This window comes from Eutrigla gurnardus (genome assembly GCF_963514095.1).
Source record: "Eutrigla gurnardus genome assembly, chromosome: 23".
NCBI classification, from domain to species: Eukaryota; Metazoa; Chordata; class Actinopteri; order Perciformes; family Triglidae; genus Eutrigla; species Eutrigla gurnardus.
In genome coordinates this window covers 4,238,121-4,262,737 of record NC_139934.1, presented here as the reverse complement: position 1 = coordinate 4,262,737, position 24,617 = coordinate 4,238,121, and the positions used below count along the sequence as shown (strand labels likewise).

At 42.5% G+C, this 24,617-nt stretch overlaps 3 protein-coding genes across 3 annotated transcripts; 1 reads left to right on the top strand and 2 right to left on the bottom strand.

Annotated features, from left to right (window-relative positions):
- Nucleotides 1-600: 600 nt before the first annotated feature.
- Nucleotides 601-3,764, bottom strand: LOC311008735 (cerebellin-1). Its single transcript, XM_084002578.1, has 4 exons — nucleotides 3,616-3,764; nucleotides 2,417-2,929; nucleotides 1,276-1,395; nucleotides 601-822 (listed from the first exon to the last, which is right to left on the bottom strand). The coding sequence occupies exons 2-4, from the start codon at nucleotides 2,720-2,722 to the stop codon at nucleotides 625-627; spliced, it is 624 nt and encodes a 207-aa protein (XP_083858704.1). The 5' UTR covers nucleotides 2,723-2,929; nucleotides 3,616-3,764; the 3' UTR covers nucleotides 601-624.
- Nucleotides 3,765-6,267: 2,503 nt separating this feature from the next.
- On the top strand, nucleotides 6,268-8,779 carry LOC311008709 (E3 ubiquitin-protein ligase TRIM21-like). Its single transcript, XM_084002535.1, has 8 exons — nucleotides 6,268-6,503; nucleotides 6,607-6,982; nucleotides 7,108-7,203; nucleotides 7,302-7,683; nucleotides 7,777-7,803; nucleotides 7,911-7,975; nucleotides 8,082-8,204; nucleotides 8,363-8,779. Exons 1-8 carry the CDS (start codon nucleotides 6,274-6,276, stop codon nucleotides 8,762-8,764), a joined length of 1,701 nt encoding a protein of 566 aa, XP_083858661.1. The 5' UTR covers nucleotides 6,268-6,273; the 3' UTR covers nucleotides 8,765-8,779.
- A 3,564-nt stretch (nucleotides 8,780-12,343) lies between these two features.
- LOC311009075 (uncharacterized protein) lies at nucleotides 12,344-22,082 on the bottom strand. The gene is made up of 17 exons (XM_084003048.1): nucleotides 21,822-22,082; nucleotides 21,326-21,701; nucleotides 21,105-21,200; nucleotides 20,625-21,006; nucleotides 20,506-20,532; nucleotides 20,333-20,397; nucleotides 20,104-20,226; nucleotides 19,545-19,945; nucleotides 15,232-15,269; nucleotides 14,609-14,846; nucleotides 14,141-14,516; nucleotides 13,920-14,015; nucleotides 13,440-13,821; nucleotides 13,320-13,346; nucleotides 13,148-13,212; nucleotides 12,919-13,041; nucleotides 12,344-12,760 (listed from the first exon to the last, which is right to left on the bottom strand). The coding sequence occupies exons 1-17, from the start codon at nucleotides 22,049-22,051 to the stop codon at nucleotides 12,359-12,361; spliced, it is 3,447 nt and encodes a 1,148-aa protein (XP_083859174.1). The 5' UTR covers nucleotides 22,052-22,082; the 3' UTR covers nucleotides 12,344-12,358.
- Between the last annotated feature and the right edge of the window lie 2,535 nt (nucleotides 22,083-24,617).

Sequence of the window (24,617 nt, the reverse complement as noted above, 5' to 3'; positions counted from 1 at the left end):
CGATGTCCATCTTGAATAAAACGACCACAATTCTACTTCTAATTATAAAAAATAAAAAAACTGCTTTGACGCACCGAACTTGCTTGAGAATCGTCTGGATTTTAGATTTTCTTAGGCATTAAAGCAATTAAACGACAATTAACTGTAAACCAACGGATACCTTGCAAACACAAACTGCTAATGTCTAATTCGGCGTGATTTTTATAGTGCATAATGGCTCGTGTAAACAAATATAAGCAAAAACTTAACTTAACTAACCAACTCCGTGGCAAAATTGCACTTCCGGTTTGCATCGAAAGCCCTCAAATTAAGGGAAATGTAGTTCCTGCAAGCTGGATAGCTCGACATAGATGTAGACTCGACAGACTAGACACTTTGCTTTATTGCCACAAATATCTGCTACCCTGTATTTCATGCATTAAAAGAAAGTGGCAAACCACTGACACTTGCTGTTGTAAGCAGGTATAAACGACACATTAATGTAGTCAGACAACAGTGAGCCGTTAAAAGTGCAATGGCCATGATTACATTCAGGTCAGTTACATTATCGGGGGCTGACTCGGCTCACCCGTTCTGATACATGAAGATGCCTCAAAGCAGTTGGACTGAATTCAACGTGCTAATCTACAAGGGGAACACCAGAAACCCGGAGAAAGTGGAGTACTTCCAGCCTCCCATCAGGTTCCCCCTCTCCAGTTTGAGGGACGCCTTGTCGCCTCTCTCCATCATCACCAGCCCGGCATTGGTGGCGGCTTCTCGGGTCACGTCCTGATCGCCCGCGAAGGCCGAAATCACCGGCCAACCGTTGAGAACCAAACTCACCTGGGAAAGATACAGGTGTGGTGAGTCTCTTTTTAAAGGAATAGTTTGACACACACGTCATATTAATAAGAATTCCCCTCAAATGTATTTAAACTAAAGCAACGGAAAAAAGTGAGGAGTAAAAAGTACAAATATTTGTTTTGTTCTTTTAATTTAATTTGCATTTTTTTTTTTTTGCAGATATTTGTTTTAAAATGTAGGGAGTAAAAGTAAATAGTTGTCAGAAAAATAAATACTGAAAATTCTACTTAGTAACCTAACCTCCCACCTCCGATAAGAGCTTAAAAACATTATGATTTTGTATTTGGACAGAGAAATGATGTGAAAAATGTCACGTTAAGTGGCCTAAAATCATTTTTTAAATTTTGTTGTGGTTTTGTCCTGAAGGGTTTCAGCAATACAGCAAATACGTATGTTTTAAAAAACAGAAGCAACCCTTCTGTGCGTTCTTACTTGTATTGTTTGCCGGTTGTAAACTTTGACGACGTGAAAGCTGAAGCTATAGACTCCTTTTCTCGGGGCCACGAAGACACTCCTCGCCGGGTCAAAATGGCTCCCAACGTTTACGAGGATCTAAGAAGAAGAAGAGGATACATGATAAACCAAAGTTAAAGTTCTGGAATATTATTTTTGGCACTAAAAAGAAAGACAGGAAACACCAGAACATATGACTGTCGGTGTTGGCAGCACATTGGAATACGCAGACTGCAGATACGAGACACAGTGAATCATTTTTTTTTTGTCTGGTTTCTGCTTCGTTAATTTCATTTAAAATGCATCGTCAGTCAGCATTGCTGTGTTGTAATACGTCCAGGCCTATAAATAAACAGTGACACATACAGCAGAGCACATACAGTGTTTGTGACCTACTTTTGTGATAACTAACAGTATTCGACAGCACTGATGAGTCACGCGGCGGAGTAACACGGTGTACTTTCAGTGTGCACAGTGTACTTTCAGTGTAGTCTGATGGGGTTTACTATCGATGATGTTTGGTGACAGCAGCAGGAGACAAAGTCAGTCAAGCATGCTTTAAGTGGGACAAAAGTTCATGCAGACATTAATTCTCTCAGAGGACGAATCCTAAATGGTGATCTGACTTTACCCTCTAGCGCCACCACTAGGTCTACATTGGTGGTTTTGTCTCGAGTGTTTTTTCATTAACGAAAGCCGAAGCAATCGGATTGAACTGATTCCGTCTCCTTCATCATCATACACTGCAGATATTAAATACTGCATAATTTTACAGGTGTAAGAGAAAAATACAAATTGTGCAAAATTCTAAAGAAATTTGAAGAACACTTTCCCTCAGGATCCCTTGTTTTTCTGCAATCAATGCACATGTCAATATTTTTATTTTTATTTTGCTTCTTTTTTTTTATCAACTTTGGCACAAAACACTTATATCACACTGAAAAAGGAAATATAATTGACTAAGGCTCATGCCAGATCCACTCCTTCTGTTCTTACCTTTCACAATAAAAGCACCAGACATATACTCCTTTATCACCAGAGGGAACTAAAATCCACTCAGAGCCTTTTGTTCAAAGGAAACCAATTAAAAAGGCACATGCTTCCCAATCGACAATCCCACCTGGTCAAAGTAGATGGTCATGGTGCGGTTGCTCATCTCCGAGGGTTCGTGGTTGGTGTTTCTGATGGCCGAGAAGGCCACCCGGCCGGTCCCCGACCTCACCGACATGCCCAGAGCGTTGCCCGACGGCTCGGCGGTGGGCGTGGAGTCGCACACCACCAGACACTTCCCCTCCAACACGATCGGCTCGGTGTCATTCTGGCAACCGACCCCCGAGGGCCCCCAGTGGACCAGGAGCAGCAGACCAACGGAAAAGACTGAGCGTGGAGCGAGGTACGATGGAGACGGAGGGGACGGACAGGGCATTCTAGCGAGGGGTGAGATTTAAGGTTTACGATGAGGCAATCCTCAGCAACAACGGGTGGAGACTTAGCTGATACCAAGATGGCTTCTCTTAACAGCAAACAGGAAGTCCTTATAAGTGTAGTTGGAGGTTATCCAGGTCCTCGCACCACGGGGTTGGAACGGCCATCAGCCAAACAAGCTGGTTTGGAGGCTCTCAGGTCTTCAGGCCTGGTTGAAGGAGGAGACACGGGACACATTATGCACTTTTTCTTTCTTTATTATCCCAGAGAAATGTTGAGGAGCGTTTAATTGGAGAAGATTCTGATAACGCTGAATTCACAGTTGAATTTAAAACTAATAGACGGTAATGACACTTCAGAAAATCCAGCAGCAATTGCTTTCATTGTGACAGAAATGGAAACAGTTTGGTACTTAAATCAATTGAGCAACATTGGCTGTTAAGAGGAAAATGATTATGCTGAAGAGGGAAATAAGTGGAAGAAGAAGTGATGAGGTAATGTTTTGGCCCCAGAAAACAGGGCGCCAGCTGGACTCAGGAGGGGGGGAATACAGCGGACTATCACAATCCCACCACCAAGAGGCCATCTGTGGGCAAACATGCTCACTCTTTACCCATGAACGCCCCACTATAAATACAAATAGTACGACATTCGCTTCAACACAATCAGTAAATTACCGTAATACACACAGCAGCTGACTGTAAATGCTTAAAGAGTCCACATTGGGTGCAATGAAATTAGAGGAGCTGATAGAACAATAAAGAGGAAATCTTGCATCGTTTTGCAGAGTTAGATGAATCCACACAATGAATGCCTAAACATCCACAAGAGAAACCCTTCCAATGTGCGTCAAGACATTGTGGTTCGATCCAAAAAAATAAATAAAACACCCACCTCTCACTTCTCTGTGGCAACACACAGGAACCAGCTTCCTTCAGAAAAGTTGGAGCATCCCAAGTGTCCTGTTCCCTGTTCAGCTTTATCTTTACCTCTCTTTCCTCCCCATCTCTTCCTCCCTCTCCCTCTCTCTCTCTCTCTGCGTTGGGAACCCCTGCGTTCAAGCAGACGTTTAATCACGTCACGAGCATCGCATCCTTCTGTTCTCACCCTCCTCTTCCTCCTCCATCTCTTATACCTCACACGTCACAATCTGCTATACATCCTTCCTTTGGGGGACAGAGGGGCAATCTAGTCTGCTGATAGATACCCACCAGGCATGCTTACTCTTTAATAATAGAAGAGCAAAAAAAAAAAAAAAGTACAGCATGAGTGTTTTTCCGTGGAAAGGATACGTCCTGCACCGGTACACTGAGTTATGTATAAATGCTGACCGTGGAGTAATTACAGTGTACGTAGGCTGTAATCGGTGTTTGTTCCCAGTGTCTCTGTAATGAAACGTGCACCACTTTCATTGTTTGACCTGAAAAAATGTCAAAAATGCAGCGTAACATTAGAAGCACGAGACGGTACAAACAGTACAAGCTGTCACACGTTGTAATTAGCTGACGAATAACCACACGTTGATTTGTTAGAAAGGAGGAAGTAGTTTCCAAATGTTCAATAACTCCTTATTCTTTAAAAATACTGTTTCTGTTAGCAGTAAAGCTTTGGTTTCCAACACAAATTCAGTCTAAATTTCAGTGTTTAAATGGTCGTTTTACAGCCCTGGATTTGTTGAAATTTACATTTTACATTTAGGAAAAGAAAGAAACCACAACATATCATCGCCGATAAAGTAAGAGGGAAAAAATAGAAACAACTTCAGGTCCTCATCTCAAGTAGTAGCTGTTCAGCAAGGATACCTTAAGTACAACAGTGCTCAAAGGGCTACAGCTAAGAAAATAGAAGTGCAGTTTGATAAAATACCTGAAGAATGCATGCCTGAAAAGGCCAAAACATGTTAACTGTGTGTATTAGAAGTAGGAATTTAGTAAAAGTTTTCATTTAAAATGAAGCTTGTGGATTTTGGCGGTCCCTCCTGCAGCAGGGTCTGACCCTTTAGCAGTGGTGTGGTGGTAGTTGATGAGGTGGGTGTACTGCTAGGTAGATGGGTAGGTTACAGAGGAGGGAGTGGGTATACTCTCCCATATATTCCAATGGCTTTCTGGCTCATATGGGTATACTGTAAACCACCAGAAAAAGAAGTGGGTATACCCTTGATACCTGCGTATACCCTCCACTACACCACTGCCCTTTGGTCCTGGTTCTCCTTAGCCTCCCTTCCCTCCAGCAGGACCCGGGTCAGGGTCGGTCTGGAGGGCCCCTCTTGGAAACCGAGGAGTTTGTGGTGAACCTGCATGATTTTGTTTGTGTGGAATCTGAGCCGGTGGCACCGATAACAAGCACTTAATAGAAGTACTACTGTCCTCCCGATGGTCTCGTGTACTGATGTGGGTCACATATCGATACATAGAGGTGATAATCTTACCATTGCACATGGCACGTTTTGTTCATACGTCATTATCTCAGGTTCTTTGTACACAAACACATTCTTATCCTGAACAATGAACGCTCACGTTTTGGCTTCGGTTCAATCGCACACGACTGGAATAGTCACCTCTAATTAATTCCAAACCTTCGTACAGTTTGGTCAGCTGCAATTACACACAACCTCGAGGTAGAATGAAAACAAGGGAAAGTCGAAGACAAGGGAACAAGATGTACAGGAATGTTTGAGGGACGGGGGGGCGGAGCTTAAGGGTAATAAGACGGCGACATGTGACGAACCTCTCTGCAGACCGGGCAGTGTATAAATATGTGAACACTGCTTCTTGCATCTTATACTTCGTCTGAGTCGGACAATCAGGACGCTCAACATGACGACCCAAGCAGGTGAGATGAGATTAAACTACAGATTAAAACGCTCTAGCATTAGACTTGGATTTCATTTTGAGAGTTTAAAACATAATTGATTGATTGTTGTTGAGAAGAAAATAACATCTACAATTTAAATGCTGAATTGCATCCATTTGAATACATTGGAAATAATTAAAAAATAACAAAAGAAAGGGGCAGGTACAACCGAAATATTCTTTTATGAGCAGCTGTGTGTTCAAGAATTGTTTCAAGATATGTTTCAGTAAGATAATGAGATTTTTTTTGTTCCAGTCCAACTAAAAAGAATGTGATTTTAAATGTATTTTAAGGGATAATTACATTGATGGCATTATGGATTTGAAATACTTAAGAAATAATAATATAAACAAGGTTTTTGTGGGAATTACAATTTAAATAGTGTATAGTCTTTTTTTTTAATTTCGCCCAAAAAGTTGTTTTTATGCAGATGATACAAGGTTTTACATTGTTGTTTAATTTTAATGTTTAAGTTTGAAAACTTTGTCTAAAAAGCCTGGAAGAGAGGATGTTTGAAATCTATTTATTCATTAATTGTTTTCTATTGTGAATTTTGCTGTGGAAAAGAAAATCTAACATCTAATTGTGAAAGTTATGTGAAGTGATTTCTTCAACTTTTCAAACATGCAGTGTTTTGTAAACTTATGCAACGTTGTGTTCAAGACTTTAACGTGATATTTTTGGGTTCCAGCCACCAACATGACCCTCGCCGTGCCGTTTGAGGATCAGTTCAAGTGCTGCATCTGTCTGGACGTCTACACCGACCCCACCTCCATCCCATGTGGACACAACTTCTGCCTGGACTGCATCGAAGGCTTCTGGGATACGAAGAGCAAGCACGAGTGTCCGCTGTGCAAAGAGACGTTCAGAAAGCGTCCACAGCTCCGGATCAACCGTGGATATGCCGAAATCATTGAAATCTACAAAAGGTTGGTTTCGCTTTGGAAACTTTTTTAGGCAAAACATATGAAAATTGTTGAACTTGATTTGTATTAAAATGTATTTTTAACATAATGTATTTCTAATCAAAAGGACTCAGGGGGAGGACCTGGATGTTGTGGTGTCACCAGGAAGCAGGAAAAACTCCCTAATCCAACTTTCCGAGGCCGATGAGGTTCCATGTGACATCTGCTACGGAGTCAAGTCTCCGGCGGTCAAATCGTGTCTCGGCTGCCTGGCGTCTTATTGTGAGCATCACCTCACGCCACACCTGAGGGACCCAGCGCTGCAGAGACACCGGCTGACTGATCCGGCCTCCTTCGTCACCAGTCACCTCTGCAGGAAACACAAGAAGCCGCTGACGATGTTCTGCAAGAAAGAGCAGAAGCCTGTTTGTGTGACGTGCACAGAGAAGGAGCACAAACGCCACGACACCGTCCCCATCGAGAAGGAGAGGAAGAGGGTCAAGGTGAGGAGGCCTTTACTTCATTGATCGTCTTCAATCACCTCATGGATCTCCCTTGTTGCCTTCCAATCTAATCCAGCTTCTCTGCAAAGCACATTATATTAAAACAATGTTTTAATCTTTTGCAGACTTGTTTGAGGGAAACGAAGGCCAGCATTAAACAGATGATCCATGCCAGACTGAATAAAATGGAGGAGATCAAAACTTCAGTGGATCTGAGCAAAGTAAGTTGTTGTATGGATGCATGAACTTAAAGGGCTGACAAACTAGTTGTGTCTGTTTGGATCTGTAATTAACATGTTTCTCTCCTTCCAATGGACAGAAAGTCACAGAGAGGGAGATACAGGGCAGCGCTCAGGTCAGCAGGCTCCTGATAAACGCCATCGAGAGACACCAGGCCCGGCTGGAGGAGGATCTGGAGGAGAGGCAGCAGGAAGCCGAGAGGAGAGCCGAGATGCTGTTCCATGAGCTGAAGCAGGAAATCCACGAGCTGCAGGCGAGGGGCCGAGAGCTGAAGCAGCTGGAGCTCACTCAGAACCCCGTTACCCTCCTGCAGAGCATCCCGTCTCGAAGTCGCCTCCCGTCCACCAGAGAGTGGTCTGAGGTCACGGTCCAATCAGATAACTGCATGGGGGCGGTGACCAGAGCCTTCTCCAAGCTGGTGGACATCTGCCAGGAACTTTCATACAAACTGTCTGCTGATGGTCAGTCATCTTTTCACAGAACATCTAAATCTGACCAATGATTTATGGGAAAATCAGTGCATGAAAATAACCTTTTTCTTCTTTTTTTTGCAGAAGCCAACAAGTTGAATCAATATGCAGGTATGTTCACATTAACACATGCATTTTACATTTCAATAAGCATTATTTTCAATATGTACTTAAATAAGTATGACCTGACTCACTGTTTTCCTTCTTTGTCTCTGCAGTCAATGTCACTCTGGATCCTGAGACGGCTTCAGGCTGGCTGGTCCTGTCTGCAGACAGAAAGAAGGTATGATCATGAGATGAAACGTGTGAAGAGTTCAGTCCCACATTAATGTGACAATGTCTGTAATTTGGTGAAAATGTTGATGTTAACTGATTCTATTGATCCACAGGTGACCGTCAGCAGCCAGAAGAATAACGCCCCACTCCCAGACAATCCTCAGAGGTTCAACTCCTGCGTCTGCGTTTTGGGGAAACAAAGTTTCACATCTGGAAGACGCTACTGGGAGGTTCAGGTAAGAGCTCAGAAACAGGAGAACAACTTAAACTAAACTCCCACAAAAGTTCTGCATGTGATACATTCACACCTAAAGTAAATCACAAATGATAGGAGATCCCTTCATTTAAAGCCATCAACCCTGTCTGACTCTGGATTTGGTCCGTTGTGTTGCAGGTTGGGGATAAACCAGACTGGGATCTCGGCGTGGCCAAGGAGTCCATCAACAGGAAGGGGATGATCGCCGTGCGTCCTGACAGCGGTTTCTATTCCATCTGCCGGCGTAAAAGCGGCAGCCTGAGCGCCTGCACCGGCCCCTCCGTCGCCCTCCACCTCCAGGAAACGCCCCAGAAAGTGGGCGTGTTCCTGGACTACGAGGAAGGATCGGTGTCCTTCTACGACGCCGAAGCAAAGAGCCACATTTACACGTACAGCGGGTGTGACTTCAGCGAGCCCATCTACCCGTACTTTAACCCCTGTGTTCAAGATGATGGGAAGAACGCCGCCCCGCTGGTCATCTGCCCTGTTGAGGGAGGAGTCACAGAAGGACAGGACGTCAGCATCGAGTCAGTCTTATGATCTGAGAAACCATGATGCAAGCTGATGATAACAAATATTTATGTTTATATACTGTATATATTATATAATATTTATTGTATTTAAATAATATTTGACCAGCACTAGCCTGCAACAGGCTAAAATTGTTGTTATTGTTTTTAATGACACATGAAACAACATGTTTCTACTACCTAACAAACGGCAGCAACGTTTTCACTTCTGACAGAGTGAATTGTTTTTTTTTAACATGTCTTTTCACAGTTTTACCATTCAAATGATGCCATACTTGTATATAAATGCTACCTTTACAAAATGTGTTACATGCACTGTACAACTTTATTCCCTAACCTACATGGGTAATGTACAATTTGAGATGCAAATCTTGAAAATAAAAGTTCAATTTTTAAATGTTTTTGTCATTTTTCAAATGATAAAGTATATATTCTTTTAGGTTTCACCACAATATTAGTCTATGTTTCAACACTAAACATTTGATAAAGGGTCTTTAATGTAGATAGGTCAAAGGTCATCTAGGTTAAAACATAATTTAACTTTAGAACTGGGCTTCCAATCAATCAACTTTTCACTGTGTCTGGAAGAACAGAGTACGTCTCCTTGGGAGGTGCAAAGTCCGAGAAATACACTTTCACCTGTGGTGTCCCTCAAGGGTCGGTTCTCGGCCCCACCCTGTTCACCCTCTACACTGGCCGCATCAACAGCAAAAGCATTCCATTGCTACGCTGATGACACAACTTTATACAAAAAACGACCCATTCTCATCTGTAGCCTCACTGTCATCGTCGTCATCATAATAAAAGTTCAATTTTGAAATGCTTTTGTCATTTTTCAAATGGTTAAGTATGTTTAACTATTATTTCTTCTTTACCTTTTTCAAAGGTATAGGTTAAAACAGTTTAACTTTTAAACTGGGCTTTTAATAAAGCTCACCCAATGTTTCACTTTGTATGGATAACTGACTTTGTGCCTGTTGTTTCTCTCTCCTTCACTTGATTTAACGAGTCACTTCGCGGATTTGACAAAGGGAGATGTTTTACCGTCGATGCTTGTTGTTAAACAAACAAACCGGTTTCAGTTATTATTTATGGTTGGACGAAGGACCATTACGATTAATGGCATTTAACTGCAATTAAAGACATGGGGAAATTATCTCTGGTGCAATTAATCAGACTGAGAAGTGATGAGATGACAGCTAGAACATGGTGACCTAAGGTGCAGCTTTTATTTGAAGCGTGCCAAGAAAAATATTTATGATGAAACATATTACATTGTATGCTTATGGGTGGTTTTATTTTTGCAAAAGAAACACAAATTGGATTTGTTAAATGGCTTTAACATTGTATTTAAAGCATAGCTTTTCTCAAATACTGTAAAAAGAATTTGAGGTACTTTTACTTTGGTTTTATGCGCTGCTGCTTCACAATATTTTGAATATTGGACCATGGCAATGTTGGTCCATTGGTCGGTTCACTACTTTGGTCCAGACTGTTATATTCAGCTCAGAATTATTTATACTACGTGAGTTGCTGCATATTATCTTATTTGTTGTTCTTAGGAATCTTCAAATAAAGTTTGTCCAATTGGTCAAATACCAAAATCTTCTCCCGTTGCCTACAGAATCTGCTGACATCTCTTCGGAAAAGTATTAATGGAATATTACTGGGAAAAGTCGTAACAACAGGATCCAGGATCTACTTTAACAAAAGGGTGAAATAATGGCCGGTGCGATGAATCAGGCATTACGAAATGCAAGCTGTGAACTCAATTCTCGGATCATCCGGTGCATCACTCATCCTGTTTTCGGGTTTGGCAGTCACACGTGCTGGAGCACAGGTACATTGTTGTGAATAATGTGTTGCCTTGTCTAACCTTGTCCTCATGTTTTGTATCAGTGACGTTTTGAACCGACATCCACGATTCCTACAGAATTAATCCTTCGGATTTTCGGCGAGGACAAATTTACATTTTGGTGCCAACGTGAAGTTTGAATCTGTGATAAGAGTAAAAAAATCTCAACAACTATCAATGGATTGCCATGGAATTATGTCCTCAGAGTACCCTTTTTAAACTTTGCTATCACATTGGCTTACATGTTGGACGACAAAGGGAGACATAGAAAACATCATACCTTGTAAATATGTCATTGTGAGCATGTTAGGATGCTGCTATTTCACTGGAGGGAGCTGCATATAAGTATGGGCACAGAGGTCCCGTACATGGAAGCTAGTGGGTGGAGGTGCAGGCTGAAGAATAGCATGCTGGTAGCTAGCAGGCTAGTTGTTAGCCAACCAAACTGGAAGCTAGCAGACAGGGGTGTTGACTGGGGCAAGTTGGCTCGTTGCTAACAGGCCAGGGAGCAAACTGAAAGCTAGTGGGTTGGATGCTAACTGGCCAGGGAGCAGGCTGAAAGCTAGTGGGTTGGATGCTAACAGGCCAGGGAGCAGGCTGAAAGCTAGTGGGTTGGATGCTAACAGGCCAGGGAGCAGGCTGAAAGCTAGTGGGTTGGATGCTAACAGGCCAGGGAGCAGGCTGAAAGCTAGTGGGTTGGATGCTAACAGGCCAGGGAGCAGGCTGAAAGCTAGTGGGTTGGATGCTAACTGGCCAGGGAGCAGGCTGAAAGCTAGTGGGTTGGATGCTAACAGGCCAGGGAGCAGGCTGAAAGCTAGTGGGTTGGATGCTAACAGGCCAGGGAGCAGGCTGAAAGCTAGTGGGTTGGATGCTGGCAGGCTGATGTAATTAATCATACAATTTTTGATTAATTACATCAGCCTGTTTTTTTTCTTCCCTTACAGTTTCCCGTCACGCTCCCATAAAAGCTCCACCTTAGGACACCATGTTCTAGCTGTCAAAGAGATAATTTACCCATATCCTTAATTGGAACACTTTCCAGTAATGAGCCATTAAATGAAATGGTCCTTTGCCCAACCTCAAATAATTACGGGAACCTGTTTTGCTTGTTTACCAACAAGCATCAGTAAATGAGGCACAAAGTCAGTTATCAACTGTATAAACTCCTATTAAAAGCCCAGTTTAAAAGTTAAAATATGTTTAAGCCATCATCAATCTGCTCCTAAATCCTCTGTAACACGCCTGGCATCATATCTACATTAAAGACCCTTAAACCCAATAATTTAGTGTTGAAACAAAGACTTATATTGTGGTGAAACCTTTGTTATCATATAAATAATAGCTAAACATACTTAATCAGAATTGATTTGTATGTAAAGGACAAACCAATGGACATTTTGTTTCTTATTTCAAACTTTTTATTTTCAGTGTCAAGATTTGTACATTGGCCATTTAGGCCGTGGGATGAAGTTTTGCAGTGCATGAAATACATTAAAGGTTACATTTATATACAAGAATGACATCATTTGAGTGGTAAAACTGTGAAAAGACACAAAACAATTCACTCTTGCTGCCATCTGTTAGGTAGTAAAAATGTGTGTTATTAAAAACAATAACAACTCATGAATTTTTGCCTGTTACAGGCCAGTTCTGGTCAAATATGATTCAAGTACAATAAATATTATAAAATATATACAGTTTATAAACATAAATATTTGTTATCATCAGCTTGCATCATGGTTTCTCAGATCATAAGACTGACTCGATGCTGACGTCCTGTCCTTCTGTGACTCCTCCCTCAACAGGGCAGATGACCAGCGGGGCGGCGTTCTTCCCATCATCTTGAACACAGGGGTTAAAGTACGGGTAGATGGGCTCGCTGAAGTCACACCCGCTGTACGTGTAAATGTGGCTCTTTGCTTCGGCGTCGTAGAAGGACACCAATCCTTCCTCGTAGTCCAGGAACACGCCCACTTTCTGGGGCGTTTCCTGGAGGTGGAGGGCGACGGAGGGGCCGGTGCAGGCGCTGAGGCTGCCGCTTCTCCGGCGGCAGATGGAATAGAAACCACTGTCAGGACGCACGGCGATGACCCCCTTCCTGTTGATGGACTCCTTGGCCACGCCGAGATCCCAGTCTGGTTTATCCCCAACCTGCAACACAACGGACCAAATCCAGAGTCAGACAGGGTTGATGGCTTTAAATGAAGGGATCTCCTATCATTTGTGATTTACTTTAGGTGTGAATGTATCACATGCAGAACTTTTGTGGGAGTTTAGTTTAAGTTGTTCTCCTGTTTCTGAGCTCTTACCTGAACCTCCCAGTAGCGTCTTCCAGATGTGAAACTTTGTTTCCCCAAAACGCAGACGCAGGAGTTGAACCTCTGAGGATTGTCTGGGAGTGGGGCGTTATTCTTCTGGCTGCTGACGGTCACCTGTGGATCAATAGAATCAGTTAACATCAACATTTTCACCAAATTACAGACATTCTCACATTAATGTGGGACTGAACTCTTCACACGTTTCATCTCATGATCATACCTTCTTTCTGTCTGCAGACAGGACCAGCCAGCCTGAAGCCGTCTCAGGATCCAGAGTGACATTGACTGCAGAGACAAAGAAGGAAAACAGTGAGTCAGGTCATACTTATTTAAGTAAATATTGAAAATAATGCTTATTGAAATGCAAAATGCATGTGTTAATGGGAACATACCTGCATATTGATTCAACTTGTTGGCTTCTGCAAAAAAAGAAGAAAAAGGTTATTTTCATGCACTGATTTTCCCAATAAATCATTGGTCAGATTTAGATGTTCTGTGAAAAGATGACTGACCATCAGCAGACAGTTTGTATGAAAGTTCCTGGCAGATGTCCACCAGCTTGGAGAAGGCTCTGGTCACCGCCCCCATGCAGTTATCTGATTGGACCGTGACCTCAGACCACTCTCTGGTGGACGGGAGGCGACTTCGAGACGGGATGCTCTGCAGGAGGGTAACGGGGTTCTGAGTGAGCTCCAGCTGCTTCAGCTCTCGGCCCCTCGCCTGCAGCTCGTGGATTTCCTGCTCCAGCTTGTGGAACAGCATCTCGGCTCTCCTCTCGGCTTCCTGCTGCCTCTCCTCCAGATCCTCCTCCAGCCGGGCCTGGTGTCTCTCGATGGCGTTTATCAGGAGCCTGCTGACCTGAGCGCTGCCCTGTATCTCCCTCTCTGTGACTTTCTGTCCATTGGAAGGAGAGAAACATGTTAATTACAGATCCAAACAGACACAACTAGTTTGTCAGCCCTTTAAGTTCATGCATCTATACAACAACTTACTTTGCTCAGATCCACTGAAGTTTTGATCTCCTCCATTTTATTCAGTCTGGCATGGATCATCTGTTTAATGCTGGCCTTCGTTTCCCTCAAACAAGTCTGCAAAAGAGAAAAACATTGTTTTAATATAATGTGCTTTGCAGAAAAGCTGGATTAGATTGGAAGGCAACAAGGGAGATCCATGAGGTGATTGAAGACGATCAATGAAGTAAAGGCCTCCTCACCTTGACCCTCTTCCTCTCCTTCTCGATGGGGACAGTGTTGTGGCGTTTGTGCTCCTTCTCTGTGCACGTCACACAAACAGGCTTCTGCTCTTTCTTGCAGAACATCGTCAGCGGCTTCTTGTGTTTCCTGCAGAGGTGACTGGTGACGAAGGAGGCCGGATCAGTCAGCCGGTGTCTCTGCAGCGCTGGGTCCCTCAGGTGTGGCGTGAGGTGATGCTCACAATAAGACGCCAGGCAGCCGAGACACGATTTGACCGCCGGAGACTTGACTCCGTAGCAGATGTCACATGGAACCTCATCGGCCTCGGAAAGTTGGATTAGGGAGTTTTTCCTGCTTCCTGGTGACACCACAACATCCAGGTCCTCCCCCTGAGTCCTTTTGATTAGAAATACATTATGTTAAAAATACGTTTTAATCCAAATCAAGTTCAAGTTTCAAAAGTGATGCAAATCCAATTGAAAACCAACCTTTTGTAGATTTCAATGATTTCGGCATATCCACGGTTGATCCGGAGCTGTGGACGCTTTCTGAACGTCTCTTTGCACAGCGGACACTCGGGCTTGGTCTTCGTATCCCAGAAGCCTTCGATGCAGTCCAAGCAGAAGTTGTGTCCACATGGGATGGAGGTGGGGTCGGTGTAGACGTCCAGACAGATGCAGCACTTGAACTGATCCTCAAACGGCACGGCGAGGGTCATGTTGGTGGCTGGAACCCAAAAATATCACGTTAAAGTCTTGAACACCACGTTGCATGAGTTCATAAGTTCACTGTAATGTTTGAATTATACGAGGAATAGTCGAAGAAACCAGTTCGCATAACTTTCACATTTCAGATTCAGATTTTCTTGTCTACCGCAAAATTCACAAATTACAAACAAAAGAAAACCATTTATGGATAAATATGATTCAAACATCCCTTCTCCAGGCTTTTAAGAGAAACTTTGCAAACTAAAACATCAAAATTTAACAACAATTTAAAATCTCGTATCATTTGCATAACAAACAACTTTTTGGGCGAAAATTTTAAAAAACAATCCAAAATACAATGTTTTCTCCTTTTTTGCGGTATTGTAATATCAGCATCATCTCACCTGCTTGGGTCGTCATGTTTAGCGTCCTGATTGTCCGACTCAGACGAAGTATAAGATGCAAGAAGCAGTGTGCAGATATTTATATACTCCCGGCTTGCATTGTGGTTAGTCACCTGTCTGTCTTTTTACCGTTAAGCTCCTCCCCGGATTTTGTTTTCAAACCACAGCGGTACATCTTGTTCCTTGGCATCGACTGATGATGCTGCTTCCAATAAAATTCTACATTCTTCTACCCTGAGCTCGTGTTTAATTGCTAAGTGCTCAGCTGCACACCAGTCATTATTTTAGGTCGTGTGAGTGATTGAACAGCAGCCAAAAACTTGTTCATATATTGTTGTTGGGGACAAGTACATGCGTACTCGTGCTTTTGTGTGTGTAAAAATAAAATGTAAGAAAAACACCTGAGACAATACGTATGTATGAAAACGTGCCGTGTGCAGAGCCTCACGTGAAAGTATTGCACTTTGGTTTGCCTCAGGCAAAGTTCAATCCATAGATACATTAATTAATTTATTAAGTTGTTATCTCATAACAGCTCCAGAATATCCAGAATGCTGCAGATACATTTTCCAACAATACTATAAAAAAGTCCCAAAATATATAAAGCCAAAACACCTTCCACGACCAAATCATTGTCTTTTTGTCATTTTTACTAGTTAATATGAGAGAAATCAAAATAAATTCCAGGGTTTTGAAACAATAACAGAAAACATAATATCAAAATTACTATTTAATTTTCAGTTTTTATTATGTCTACATTAGAAAGTATACTGTATACAGTTGACGACACTTCATCCGTATTGTACTTTATTAAATGTACTGAGTTACATTGCACCAATGAGAATAATATTTCATTAAGGGGATGGTTTGCTGATTTAAAATCAACATTAAAACATTACAATGTTGGTAGAATATGCAAATTTGCAAAATGTTGAAAGTCCCTCCACCAGCACCCAGGCGGCTACGTCCGGTTCTGAAAAGTGAAGCCAAAGCTGAAGTGCCTTAAACTTGCATGGAAGTCGATGAGAAAATGTGCCTCCTTCTCACTTGATTCATTACCTCTGTGAACATTGTAAACATAAGTTCATGGTCTCAATCTCTAGTTTGTTCGAACAACAGATTATGCTATCTCTTTTTTTGTATTACCAAACTCATGGCTCCTCACCGCTCCAAAACCAAAACAACAACACGGCAGAAGGCAATATTCCTGTAGATAAGGAAGAAATCGATGATGATAAAACTGTAATGCCGGGATTGGACGTTTGTGGAGTTTCTGAATCCAATGTTACAGAGGATGGGGCACAACCAGTTGTTAGGTTACACCCCAACTTTGGGCCACATATGGACAAAACAACAAAAGCCAGAAGAACAAAATGGACATCTGAGGACAGAGAAAGTGCAATAGTGACAGTGTTTTCTTTCTTCTGAAATGTCACTGTAGAACAGTCAATGGAAGCGCAACATTAGGTTTTATTACTGAAAATAGTATCATACTTTGTCAACTCAGTGGTGGAAAAGAACCACACACACACACACACACACACACACACACACACACACACACACACACACACACACACACACACACACACACACACACAAACAGCAATGTCAATCATCGGGAATCTGGCACACCCATGATCTGATGCAACTGACTTTGTCTAAAAAGACAATGAGTCATCTGCATAGAGTTGAACACTCACTGAACAAAACGTGCAGCTGAGGCTGACCAGAATGTCTCGTTAAGCCGGTACTTGGCCATGAACCAAAAATATTGGACTAATAAAACTACTAAAAAAATTATGGGATCAACAAACTCATAATTTTGAGGGGGAACTACATTTATTTGACTCATCATAGTTGTAGAAATATTTCACCCAAAAACCACAGATGTCAACCTCATGCTGCTGAAAAATTAATTCCGGGATCAACTGAAACATTAGGATTCATTTTCTGGGAACCATGAATGTCTGGACAGAATGTCATTGCAATACATCAAATAGTGGAGAGTTCAAAAAGTCTGGACGATGGTAATGTTGGACCAATGGACCAAGAGTGTCACGCTCATATTAATATACAGGCAAGTTAGAGTCTTCGGTGAACCCAAACTCTGTGTAACTGAAGAGTAACTGGATTTGAATCCAGGACCCTCTTGCTGAGAAGCGACAGTGCTAACCCCCACAGCACACATACAATTTGAAATATAGTAAAGTTGAAGGACAAAGTACCCAACTCAGCAAGTACCTAAAAATCTGTCTACTTTTCACCCTTTAGCCTTCAAAGGTACCGTGTACTTTCATCTGTAATGTTTCCCGTCTAACAGTTTTCTGGCAAGTTTACCGAATCAACCGGCACAGTTGACCACAACTGCAGGAAACAGTGCGAGTGACGGAAGTGACAGATCATCCACACAGATCACTCTGTTCCAGATGTCTCGTCATCATGTGTGATTCATTAAGTCATTTCACGCTGCTCTAAATTTAGACTCTGAGCTCATGTTCTTGCTCCAACACTTGCCAGTACTATTCCATGGATACATGACTTCATCTCGATAATTGCTGCACGTATCTGCAGAATCGGCAGGCGACTTCAGCAGATTTTGGCTTTGATAGCAATATGGTTTCCGCTTGTAGGCCGAGTAGTATCGACCTATCACATTTGAGTGGGTCAGGCGCACAGTTAATGTGGGGAGCGAAAGAAGCAGAACAACTGTCTTGGTTTTTGTCTGTTCTCGTCTTGTTATTTTGCAACCAGAAGGTGGAGCTACGTACAACTGAATGCTGAATAAGACATTTGTAGGCAAACAATATGACAACACCGTGGTAGCGATCTGTCAATCACAAGGTAGCCCCACCCCCTAAAGCATCCCCTGCTTTATGGTCTTATTTGCATCTAAATGGACCACAATTTACGAAACGAACATCATGCTGGATTGAAGAAGACTTGAAACTAGAGATTGAGACCATAAACTCATGTTTACAATGTTTACTGAGATAATACATCAAGAGAGAATTAGAGTAATTTTCTCGTAGACTTCCAAGCAAATGAACTTCTGTTGTGGTTGCCCCCTGATGGCCAGCAGAGAGAATGCAACCTCCAAAATATTGGCCATTTGCACCATCACCTTTTAATATCCTTTCATTTTACGAACCTGGGTCCTCGTTCAGTCCTGGTTCTGACATCTTCTACAAACATCTTTAAGTACATGTTTTTTTGATAAAGTTTGAAGCAAACGGCACATCTATGGAGTAATTATTCAAGTATAAAGCCCAAGTTATGCTTCCGCGTCGACACAACGCAAGGGGGCTTGCGGACCCCTTGCGTCCTTGCGGACCCCCCTTACGTCCAACGCAAGGGCCTGACGTGTACCTCCCAAAAATCCTAGACGCACGTCGAGGCGACGCAACACCAACGCAGCGGCATTGGCTGTGATTGGTCCGCTAACTACATCCGCTGGAGATCGCTTTCCGGTTTCCACTCATAAACACCGCCATTTAAACTTTTAAAAGGCTACTTTTATTGTTTGCACCTCGTTTTATTGTTTGCACCTTCTTGCTTTTGCACAAAGAAATAAAACATCAAGTTCTGAAAAATTGTGGACGTTTAAAGCCGGAAAGTAAACAAATAGGCTATAACGAGGCTAACGACGATATACGTCAAGAGTCTCGGTCGGTCATTCTTTACAAAAAACATAGCACCCTCTACCGGTGTGGCATTGAATTGCATTTCGACACGTAAACCCAACGCAGAACCATCACGGTCTCCAAGCAACTGCGTGGCCGTTGCGTGGCCGTTGCGTGATCACTACGCGGAAGCATAATCAGGGCTTAAGTGAATAATATGCTAAACATGCTTAACATTCATTTTGTGGTGGAACCTGCTGTATAAATAATGGTTGAGCAACAAATGAATTGCCCTTAAATTGATGATTTGTAAAATGACAAAACTTCCTTTATTTTTTCAAAATAAAACATTTATTTTCAGTTTCACAATTAGTATCTCAAGGTTGCCCAGTTAGGCAATGGAATAAAGTTTCACAGTGCATTTGTCACATTTAATTCATTAAAATAAAGTCTACATTTAAACACACAAGTCTGGTATCACGTGGATGATAAAATTGTGAAAATTCAAGCTTTCAGAAAAGGGTTTGACATGTGACAAAAACATTAAAATACAAAAACAACTTGTGCATAGTTGCCTGTTGCAGGTCAGTGTTGTTCAAATACTTTTACAGTAAAATAAATATAAAATATAATATATGCAGTATATAAACACAAATACTTCAGATCAGCTTGCATCATGGTTTCTCAGATCATAAGACTGACTCGATGCTGACGCCCTGTCCTTCTGTGACTCCTCCCACAACAGGGCAGATGACCAGCGGGGCGGCGTTCTTCCCATCATCTTGAACACAGGGGTTAAAGTACGGGTAGATGGGCTCGCTGAAGTCACACCCGCTGTACGTGTAAATGTGGCTCTTTGCTTCGGCGTCGTAGAAGGACACCGATCCTTCCTCGTAGTCCAGGAACACGCCCACTTTCTGGGGCGTTTCCTGGAGGTGGAGGGCGACGGAGGGGCCGGTGCAGGCGCTCAGGCTGCCGCTTTTACGCCGGCAGATGGAATAGAAACCGCTGTCAGGACGCACGGCGATGACCCCCTTCCTGTTGATGGACTCCTTGGCCACGCCGAGATCCCAGTCTGGTTTATCCCCAACCTGCAACACAACGGACCAAATCCAGAGTCAGACAGGGTTGATGGCTTTAAATGAAGGGATCTCCTATCATTTGTGATTTACTTTAGGTGTGAATGTATCACATGCAGAACTTTTGTGGGAGTTTACTTTAAGTTGTTCTCCTGTTTCTGAGCTCTTACCTGAACCTCCCAGTAGCGTCTTCCAGATGTGAAACTTTGTTTCCCCAAAACGCAGACGCAGGAGTTGAACCTCTGAGGATTGTCTGGGAGTGGGGCGTTATTCTTCTGGCTGCTGACGGTCACCTGTGGATCAATATAATCAGTTAACATCAACATTTTCACCAAATTACAGACATTCTCACATTAATGTGGGACTGAACTCTTCACACGTTTCATCTCATGATCATACCTTCTTTCTGTCTGCAGACAGGACCAGCCAGCCTGAAGCCGTCTCAGGATCCAGAGTGACATTGACTGCAGAGACAAAGAAGGAAAACAGTGAGTCAGGTCATACTTATTTAAGTAAATATTAAAAAATAATGCTTATTGAAATGCAAAATGCATGTGTTAATGTAAACATACCTGCATATTGATTCAGCTTGTCGGCTTCTGCAAAAAAAGAAGAAAAAGGTTATTTTCATGCACTGATTTTCCCATAAATCATTGGTCAGATTTAGATGTTCTGTGAAAAGATGACTGACCATCAGCAGACAGTTTGTATGAAAGTTCCTGGCAGATGTCCACCAGCTTGGAGAAGGCTCTGGTCACCGCCCCCATGCAGTTATCTGATTGGACCGTGACCTCAGACCACTCTCTGGTGGACGGGAGGCGACTTCGAGACGGGATGCTCTGCAGGAGGGTAACGGGGTTCTGAGTGAGCTCCAGCTGCTTCAGCTCTCGGCCCCTCGCCTGCAGCTCCAGGATTTCCTGCTCCAGCTCGTGGAACAGCATCTCGGCTCTCCTCTCGGCTTCCTGCTGCCTCTCCTCCAGATCCTCCTCCAGCCGGGCCTGGTGTCTCTCGATGGCGTTTATCAGGAGCCTGCTGACCTGAGCGCTGCCCTGTATCTCCCTCTCTGTGACTTTCTGTCCATTGGAAGGAGAGAAACATGTTAATTACAGATCCAAACAGACACAACTAGTTTGTCAGCCCTTTAAGTTCATGCATCTATACAACAACTTACTTTGCTCAGATCCACTGAAGTTTTGATCTCCTCCATTTTATTCAGTCTGGCATGGATCATCTGTTTAATGCTGGCCTTCGTTTCCCTCAAACAAGTCTGCAAAAGATTAAAACATTGTTTTAATATAATGTGCTTTGCAGAGAAGCTGGATTAGATTGGAAGGCAACAAGGGAGATCCATGAGGTGATTGAAGACGATCAATGAAGTAAAGGCCTCCTCACCTTGACCCTCTTCCTCTCCTTCTCGATGGGGACGGTGTCGTGGCGTTTGTGCTCCTTCTCTGTGCACGTCACACAAACAGGCTTCTGCTCTTTCCTGCAGAACATCGTCAGCGGCTTCTTGTGTTTCCTGCAGAGGTGACTGGTGACGAAGGAGGCCGGATCAGTCAGCCGGTGTCTCTGCAGCGCTGGGTCCCTCAGGTGTGGTGTGAGGTGATGCTCACAATAAGACGCCAGGCAGCCGAGACACGATTTGACCGCCGGAGACTTGACTCCGTAGCAGATGTCACATGGAACCTCATCGGCCTCGGAAAGTTGGATTAGGGAGTTTTTCCTGCTTCCTGGTGACACCACAACATCCAGGTCCTCCCCCTGAGTCCTTTTGATTAGAAATACATTATGTTAAAAATACATTTTAATACAAATCAAGTTCAACAATTTTCATATGCTTTGCCTTAAAAACGTTTCAAAAGTGATGCAAATCCAATTGAAAACCAACCTTTTGTAGATTTCAATGATTTCGGCATATCCATGGTTGATCCGGAGCTGTGGACGCTTTCTGAACGTCTCTTTGCACAGCGGACACTCGGGCTTGCTCTTCGTATCCCAGAAGCCTTCGATGCAGTCCAGGCAGAAGTTGTGTCCACATGGGATGGAGGTGGGGTCGGTGTAGACGTCCAGACAGATGCAGCACTTGAACTGATCCTCAAACGGCACGGCGAGGGTCATGTTGGTGGCTGGAACCCAAAAATATCACGTTAAAGTCTTGAACACAACGTTGCATAAGTTTACAAAACACTGCATGTTTGAATCGTAATACAAAAAGTCGAAGAAACCAGTTCACATAACTTTCACAATTCAGATTCAGATTTTCTTGTCTACCGCAAATTACAAACAAAAGAAAACCATTTATGGATAAATATGATTCAAACATCCCTTCTCCAGGCTTTTAAGAGAAACTTTGCAAACTAAAACATCAAAATTTAACAACAATGTAAAATCTCGTATCATCTGCATAACAAACAACTTCTTGGGCGAAAATTTTAAAATACAATCCAAAATACAATGTTTTCTCCTTTTTTGCGGTATTGTAATATCAGCATCATCTCACCTGCTTGGGTCGTCATGTTTAGCGTCCTGATTGTCCGACTCAGACGAAGTATAAGATGCAAGAAGCAGTGTGCAGATATTTATATACTCCCGGCTTGCATTGTGGTTAGTCACCTGTCTGTCTTTTTACCGTTAAGCTCCTCCCCGGATTTTGTTTTCAAACCACAGCGGTACATCTTGTTCCTTGGCATCGACTGATGATGCTGCTTCCAATAAAATTCTACATTCTTCTACCCTGAGCTCGTGTTTAATTGCTAAGTACTCAGCTGCACACCAGTCATTATTTTAGGTCGTGTGAGTGATTGAACAGCAGCCAAGAACTTGTTCATATATTGTTGTTGGGGACAAGTACATGTGTACTCGTGCTTTTGTGTGTGTAAAAATAAAATGTAAGAAAAACACCTGAGACAATACGTATGTATGAAAACGTGCCGTGTGCAGAGCCTCACGTGAAAGTATTCCACATTGGTTTGCCTCAGGCAAAGTTCAATCCATAGATACATTAATTAATTTATTAAGTTGTTATCTCATAACAGCTCCAGAATATCCAGAATGCTGCAGATACATTTTCCAACAATACTATAAAAAAGTCCCAAAATATATAAAGCCAAAACACCTTCCACGACCAAATCATTGTCTTTTTGTCATTTTTACTAGTTAATATGAGAGAAATCAAAATAAATTCCAGGGTTTTGAAACAATAACAGACAACATAATATCAAAATTACTATTTAATTTTCAGTTTTTATTATCTCTACACCAGAAAGTGTACTGTATACGGTTGACAACACTTCATCCGTATTGTACTTTATTAAATGTACTGAGTTACATTGCACCAATGAGAATAATATTTCATTAAGGGGATGGTTTGCTGATTTAAAATCAACATTAAAACATTACAATGTTGGTAGAATATACAAATTTGCAAAATGTTGAAAGTCCCTCCACCAGCACCCAGGCGGCTACGTCCGGTTCTGAAAAGTGAAGCCAAAGCTGAAGTGCCTTAAACTTGCATGGAAGTCGATGAGAAAATGTGCCTCCTTCTCACTTGATTCATTACCTCTGTGAACATTGTAAACATAAGTTCATGGTCTCAATCTCTAGTTTGTTCGAACAACAGATTATGCTATCTCTTTTTTTGTATTACCAAACTCATGGCTCCTCACCGCTCCAAAACCAAAACAACAACATGGCAGAAGGCAATATTCCTGTAGATAAGGAAGAAAGCGATGATGATAAAACTGTAATGCCGGGATTGGACGTTTGTGGAGTTTCTGAATCCAATGTTACAGAGGATGGGGCACAACCAGTTGTTAGGTTACACCCCAACTTTGGGCCACATATGGACAAAACAACAGAAGCCCGAAGAACAAAATGGACATCTGAGGACAGAGAAAGTGCAATAGTGACAGTGTTTTCTTTCTTCTGAAATATCACTGTAGAACAGTCAATGGAAGCGCAACATTAGGTTTTATTACTGAAAATAGTATCATACTTTGTCAACTCAGTGGTGGAAAAGAACCACACACACACACACACACACACACACACACACACACACACACACACACACACACACACACACACACACACACACACACACAAACAGCAATGTCAATCATCGGGAATCTGGCACACCCATGATCTGATGCAACTGACTTGGTCTAAAAAGACAATGAGTCATCTGCATAGAGTTGAACACTCGCTGAACAAAACGTGCAGCTGAGGCTGACCAGAATGTCTCGTTAAGCCGGTACTTGGCCATGAACCAAAAATATTGGACTAATAAAACTACTAAAAAAATTATGGGATCAACAAACTCATAATTTTGAGGGGGAACTACATTTATTTGACTCATCATAGTTGTAGAAATATTTCACCCAAAAACCACAGATGTCAACCTCATGCTGCTGAAAAATTAATTCCGGGATCAACTGAAACATTAGGATTCATTTTCTGGGAACCATGAATGTCTGGACAGAATGTCATTGCAATACATCAAATAGTGGAGAGTTCAAAAAGTCTGGACGATGGTAATGTTGGACCAATGGACCAAGAGTGTCACGCTCATATTCATATACAGGCAAGTTAGAGTCTTCGGTGAACCCAAACTCCGTGTAACTGAAGAGTAACTGGATTTGAATCCAGGACCCTCTTGCTGAGAAGCGACAGTGCTAACCCCCAC

What these genes read in the sequence shown, in the direction of transcription:
- LOC311008735 (XM_084002578.1), bottom strand. Translation starts at nt 2,722, where the DNA reads ATGCCCTGTCCGTCCCCTCCGTCTCCATCGTACCTCGCTCCACGCTCA. An exon ending in TGACCATCTACTTTGACCAG is followed by an intron (nt 1,396 to 2,416) that starts GTGGGATTGTCG and finishes TCTTCTTCTTAG; the next exon opens with ATCCTCGTAAACGTTGGGAG. An exon ending in ACAACCGGCAAACAATACAA is followed by an intron (nt 823 to 1,275) that starts GTAAGAACGCAC and finishes TATCTTTCCCAG; the next exon opens with GTGAGTTTGGTTCTCAACGG.
- LOC311008709 (XM_084002535.1), top strand. Translation starts at nt 6,274, where the DNA reads ATGACCCTCGCCGTGCCGTTTGAGGATCAGTTCAAGTGCTGCATCTGT. An exon ending in ATACAAACTGTCTGCTGATG is followed by an intron (nt 7,684 to 7,776) that starts GTCAGTCATCTT and finishes TTTTTTTTGCAG; the next exon opens with AAGCCAACAAGTTGAATCAA. An exon ending in GACGCTACTGGGAGGTTCAG is followed by an intron (nt 8,205 to 8,362) that starts GTAAGAGCTCAG and finishes GTTGTGTTGCAG; the next exon opens with GTTGGGGATAAACCAGACTG.
- LOC311009075 (XM_084003048.1), bottom strand. Translation starts at nt 22,051, where the DNA reads ATGACCCTCGCCGTGCCGTTTGAGGATCAGTTCAAGTGCTGCATCTGT. An exon ending in ATACAAACTGTCTGCTGATG is followed by an intron (nt 20,533 to 20,624) that starts GTCAGTCATCTT and finishes CTTTTTTTGCAG; the next exon opens with AAGCCGACAAGCTGAATCAA. An exon ending in AGGAGAGGAAGAGGGTCAAG is followed by an intron (nt 14,016 to 14,140) that starts GTGAGGAGGCCT and finishes TCTCTTTTGCAG; the next exon opens with ACTTGTTTGAGGGAAACGAA.